At 36.1% G+C, this 6074-nt stretch overlaps 1 protein-coding gene across 1 annotated transcript in view; it reads left to right on the forward strand.

Annotated features, from left to right (window-relative positions):
• LOC109858039 (unconventional myosin-IXb) overlaps window positions 1-6074 on the forward strand; it is an 18971-nt gene that overhangs the window by 9625 nt on the left and 3272 nt on the right. The window contains exons 4-14 of the mRNA XM_020434914.1: window positions 1516-1687; window positions 1805-1977; window positions 2209-2368; window positions 2445-2561; window positions 2808-3049; window positions 3409-3598; window positions 3930-4207; window positions 4512-4701; window positions 4846-5017; window positions 5212-5423; window positions 5706-5968. Coding sequence (XP_020290503.1) covers window positions 1516-1687; window positions 1805-1977; window positions 2209-2368; window positions 2445-2561; window positions 2808-3049; window positions 3409-3598; window positions 3930-4207; window positions 4512-4701; window positions 4846-5017; window positions 5212-5423; window positions 5706-5968 — 2169 coding nt within the window. The remainder of the gene's footprint in view (window positions 1-1515; window positions 1688-1804; window positions 1978-2208; window positions 2369-2444; window positions 2562-2807; window positions 3050-3408; window positions 3599-3929; window positions 4208-4511; window positions 4702-4845; window positions 5018-5211; window positions 5424-5705; window positions 5969-6074) is intronic.

Below are 6074 nucleotides of genomic sequence, written 5' to 3' on the forward strand. Positions count from 1 at the left end.
ATCAATCAATCGCTCGTGAAATAGTCAAATAAATCAAAAGGCAGATACGAGCAGTAAAATACAGGTTGGTCGTGTATAAAAAGTTGTCTTTATTCAATAAATAGACGTTTCGGTCACACAAGTTTGGACCTTCTTCAGTATGAAAAATTAAAGTCTAACAAGAAAAAACAAAAGAAATAACAATAAATAAAATAAGCGCAAAGCGAACATACTAGAAAATTAAAAATAATATATGAATAAAACTCACTTAAATAAGAAGAAACATTTTATAGTACACTACATCACTGACAAATAAATGAAATGATGTCAATAAATTACAATAATACAATGTGTACTGGCAAGAAAACGTCTATTTATTGAATAAAGACAACTTTTTATACACGACCAACCTGTATTTTACTGCTCGTATCTGCCTTTTGATTTATTTGATCAGAATTATATTGCTTTGTGGGTCACAACTATTTCCTGCAACGATAATTGTGTTGTTTTTATTAAAAAACTTTTAATTTCGGATATTTATATTTTTTCAATATATATTGAACGTTTATTAGTAGAACTTTGGTCGTGGACAAACTTTTGCGTTTAACATGATAACTTGTTTCGTGTGTCGCGATGAGCGATTCGTCGTAGCACAGGCAGGCAGGTTATTGGGTTTTTTTTTTTATACGCGAGCATTCAGTTTCTTCGAGATTGTTCCTTGTTTAGGCGCTTTATTGAGAAACTCTTGATCTCTCTCCCGTCATCTAGGTTCCTCGGGCAAGCGAGGACCTTTTTCCTTACCGATTGCGGTTGATTGGATACCTCCTTTCGACCGCAAGAAGCAAGCTGATCCATGCACTTACGCAAATTTATTACGCAACCTCTCTATCAAAGAATTGAACTTCGACATTTAGATTGTAAAAAATAAAAATGAAAAAAAAAAAAGATTAAAACTTTATCGGGGGTTAATGTTCTTTTCTCAATGTAGAAATAATATAATTTTTTTAAATGCGATTTAATACACGAAAAATTTTTTTACATTATTCTTTCGAGTCGTATGTTATTGCGCCAAAAATTTTGGATAATTTGTGTCATCGTTAATTTTGGAGATTTTACTTTAAAATTTAAAGGGAGAGAAATTTTTTTCTTGTTATTGACGTTCTCTCGGCAGCGTTTATCGTCACGCACGCAGGTGCGTGATCTGTTTACAGGCTCACACACAGGTAGATTTTGATCGTCTTCTTTTCTTTCTTACCTGTTGGGGTCTACAGAGCTTGACAAAAGACTGGTTCTCCATCCCCTTTCTCCGCCCTTTCCAATCTTCCCCGTGCTTTCGGCGTATCTTTTCTTTTTGCTTCGATCGCTTTATTCTGTTTAATAACATATTTTTTTTTTTTTACTATTTATCAGAAAAAAGAATCTGTACGTGAAATTAAATTTAGAATTGAGCGGAAAGTTGAAATTTTTTCATTGTTTCAATAGCAAGAACGAACGCTGATTGTTTCTTTTTTTTTTTTAATTGAAAAAATATTCTAGACGAACGTGGGTCCGATATTGGTTTGTGTAAATCCTTATACGGACGTCGGAAATCCGTTAACACTAACGAGTACCAGATCGGTACCGCTGGCGCCTCAACTGAACAAGGTCGTCCAGGAAGCTGTAAGGCAGCAATCGGAAACCGGATATCCACAAGCAATTATTCTTTCTGGTAAAATAAAAAATCCTTACGGAGATACAGATTCTCTTTGCTTTCTGTTTAAAAAAAAAAAATGAAAAATGAACAAATAAATAAATAAATAGTTTTTTACTGAATTGTCTTTTGCAGGAACAAGCGGTTCTGGAAAAACGTACGCTTCGATGCTGTTACTTAGACAACTCTTCGACGTAGCCGGTGGCGGACCGGAAACAGACGCTTTCAAACACCTAGCGGCAGCTTTCACAGTTCTCAGATCCTTGGGCTCAGCGAAAACTGCCACAAACTCGGAAAGCTCAAGGATAGTAAGTAACTTTGTTTCGAAATGCGTGAGACAGAAGAAAAAAAAGAAAGAAAAAGGAAAGAAAGAAATTATGGAAGAAAGTTTATGAAAACAATGATAGGTAATATTTAATAAATTAGCAATATTCTCTCAAATATATTATATAACATATAAAATACGTTGTAACAATAAAAAGAACACAATAATATCATATTTGAAAATAAATATTCGAATAACCAGACTGGATTTTCAGGGTCATTTTATCGAAGTTCAGGTAACAGATGGTGCTCTGTACAGAACAAAAATTCATTGTTACTTCTTAGACCAGACTAGAGTGATACGACCGTTGCCGGATGAAAAAAACTATCATATATTTTATCAAATGTTAGCCGGACTGTCTCACGATGAACGAGGTAATTTAAATTGGATGATTAATGTGTATTGCAATTAATAACAGGACGTCACATGTGTTCTCTCAAATTTTTACAGTCAAATTAAATTTGGAGGGATACAATCTCAAAAACTTGAGATATCTCCAACACGGAGATACGCGACAAGACGAAGCCGAAGATGCCATACGATTTCAAGCCTGGAAAGCTTGTTTAGGTATTTTGTTTTTTTTTTTTTTTTTTTTTGGAATAAACTTGTATAAAAACAATAATTTAAATACTCAACACAGTAACAAATTTTTGTAAAACAATTAAAAAACAATCCATATATATATATATATATATATATATATATATTGTAAGATTTTCAAACTTTAATATTTGAACGAAAGAGAGATGTAAAAAGAAGTATCTTAAAAAACTAATTTGTACTTGATCCTCGATCTCTCGTTCTCTCTCTCAGGCGTTCTGGGAATTCCGTTTTTGGACGTCGTGAGGGTGCTGGCAGCGGTGCTCATCCTCGGAAATATCGGCTTCACAGACAGTCCCGGTTCTGGTGTGGAAGTAGGCGTGATTGGTGAAAACGAGTTATCCTCCGTAGCTGCACTCCTGGGAGTCTCCCCGCCAGCCTTGTTACGAGGACTCACCTCGAGGACTCGCAACGCGCGCGGCCAGGTCGTTAAATCCGTCTGCGACGCCAACATGGTACTGCTATCAGACTTTGCTGATGAGATGAAGCAGTGATGAGCAACTTCCCCATCTTGCGAGTTGGGATTCACGGATCAAGAGACTCTTTGATCCTGGAATCTCTAAAACATCACAAATTTTGATCCCCGAGACACTAGCTGCTTGTAGATTGCAAAAAATCTTAAACTACCTCCGTACGAGCTAGTCAATTCATACAAGTAAAAACTTAAGTTTGTAAATTTTTTTGTGAGTTTTTATTTTTTTCTTTTCTTTAATTTAGAATTAAATTTGAAAAGTTGCTTGACACTGCGATTATTATTAAGTATCGACATTGAAAAATATACATATTTTGAGGAACAAACTTTTGTTTTGTGCAGTCTAACATGACCAGGGATTCATTGGCGAAAGCACTTTATTGCCGTACCGTAGCCACGATAGTGCGACGAGCAAACAGCTTGAAGAGACTTGGCTCGACTCTCGGTACTCTTTCGTCGGATTCAAACGAATCGGTTCACAATCAAGCAGAAGTCACCAGCCAACACGCCTCCACTGTCGGTAGTTCAGCAGGTCATTAACAAAAACAACTGTGTATTAACTATTAAAATATTAGAATATTTCATTCTAATTATATAATTTACATCAGTCTGTAAATAATAATAATTTTAATAATAATTAAATAATAATAATTTTTAATAATAATAATAATAATTAAATAACTAATATATGTTATTATAAAATTCAAAACAATTATTGTTGCAACAAAAGTTAAATATAATTAAAAATTGCGCGCATTTAATTTACAAGGAAAATCGATATTGACTTTTTGGAATTGCAACATGTATATGTAAAACCTAGTGTTCTCGTAGCCGTGAAAGGCTAAAGAGAGAAAATTTTTCAGGAGGAACAGGATCCAGGAGCATGACTGCCCTGAATAATGCCGTGCGGCATGCCACGGACGGTTTCATCGGTATCCTGGACATGTTCGGTTTCGAGGACCCTAAGCCCAGCCAGCTGGAGCACCTCTGCATCAATCTCTGCGCCGAGACGATGCAGCACTTCTACAACACTCACATATTCAAAAGCTCCATCGAGAGTTGCCGCGACGAAGGCATCCGATGCGACGTTGAAGTCGACTATGTCGACAACGTGCCATGCATTGATCTCATTTCTTCTTTGGTATAACATTTTTGGGAATATAACAATCGTTTGCTCAACTTAAATCCTCTCGTTCTCTCGAACAAAATTATCGTAATAATAAAAAAACCAGATATTATTTTTCACGCCGAAAATAAAAAAGATTTTTTTGTTATCTTTAAAATCTCGCGAACTTTCTTTGAATATAATGCACCACCTGGTCTTTTATCGATGAAGTGACTTGTTTTTTTTTTTTTTTTTTTAAATTAACGAGCGGATTTGATTTTAAATCGCAATTTCTCGCGATGTCATTGTTAATAAAAGCGATGTTCATTTCTATTTATAGCGCACCGGATTGCTAAGCATGTTAGATGTAGAAGGTTCTATACCCGGGACCGCAGAAAGTTATGTCACCAAAGTGAAGGTGCAGCACAAGCAGAATCCTCGACTATTCGAGCCAAGAACCGTCGACTGCAGGTCCTTCGGTATTCAGCACTTCGCGGGAAGAGTCATTTATGACGCCTCGGATTTTCTGGGTACGCAGGAGCGTTCTCTTCTATATTATACGTTTCGCAAATAGTTCTCACACAATCCGAGAATATTATCTATTATGTAATAATATAATCGGATTCGAATTCTTCTTTGTAATTGGCGCGATCGACAATTTATTCTTTTTAAAGACACGAACAAAGACGTTGTTCCCGACGATCTGGTCGCGGTTTTCTACAAGCACACCTGCGGCTTCGGCTTCGCCACGCATTTGTTCGGAAGCGAATTGAAAGCGCTCTACACGAACGAAACCGTGCCGAGAGGTGTCAGTTTTCGAATATCGCCGACTTCTCACACCGATCTGTAAGTAAGATCGACAACGCCGCGATGTTGTTTTTGTCATTTATTTATAATCGGGTAAAAACATTTGAAATATCATCGAATAAAATAATAATAAATTTTATTCGAACGAAGAAAAACTTTTGTTCGCAAGATAAGTTTGTTTTGTTGTTGAGCAAAAACTTATTTCGTTATTACGAACAATTGTTCATTCGCAGTTTGAACGGAGACGAACCAATATCGACGTTGACGCAGGACTTTCATACGAGATTAGATAATTTGCTGAGGACTTTGGTTCATGCCAGACCACACTTTGTCAGATGCATTCGAAGCAACAGCACCGAAACGCCAATGCATCTCGATAGAGGAGTTACTATGCGTCAAATACGCTCGCTGCAGGTTCTGGAGACGGTAAATCTAATGGCCGGAGGTAAGAGATAATCAAATTAATTCCACTTTATTGAAAAGATCTTCATTTATGTTTAAAAAAAAAAACTTTCATTCACATAAAATTCAATTAAATCTCGAAATCTCGATTAGACGTTAACAATTATTATTGATACAAAGACAAATCGCGATCGAATTACGCGGCGAAGCTCTAAAGATAATATTTATACGGTGATATTCGCGCGCACACACAAATAATGTATGTATGCATCCGATATAATTACCATAAACCCCATAAAGATAATATTTATGGTGATTCATGCAGGTTATCCGCATAGGATGCGATTTAAAGCCTTCAACGCGAGATATAGGTTGATCGCGCCCTTCAAGCAATTGCATCGCGCCGAGGAGCTGGCTGTCGAAGACACGAAATTGATTTTGCAGAACGCGCACCAGCTGAAGAGTAAATTTGGCGCCAGCACTAGCTGGGCTCTCGGTAAACGGCACATTTTTCTCAGCGAAGGTATCAGACAACAGCTTGAGAACTTGCGAGCGGAAACACGACGTAGAGCCGCAACAATAATACAGGTATATACATGTATATATGTATATATATATAACATATATATATATATTATATATATATATGTTATATATATTATATAATATAATATATATAATATATATTATATAT

This window comes from Pseudomyrmex gracilis, unplaced genomic scaffold, assembly GCF_002006095.1.
Source record: "Pseudomyrmex gracilis isolate BER0280 unplaced genomic scaffold, ASM200609v1 scaffold_182, whole genome shotgun sequence".
NCBI classification, from domain to species: Eukaryota; Metazoa; Arthropoda; class Insecta; order Hymenoptera; family Formicidae; genus Pseudomyrmex; species Pseudomyrmex gracilis.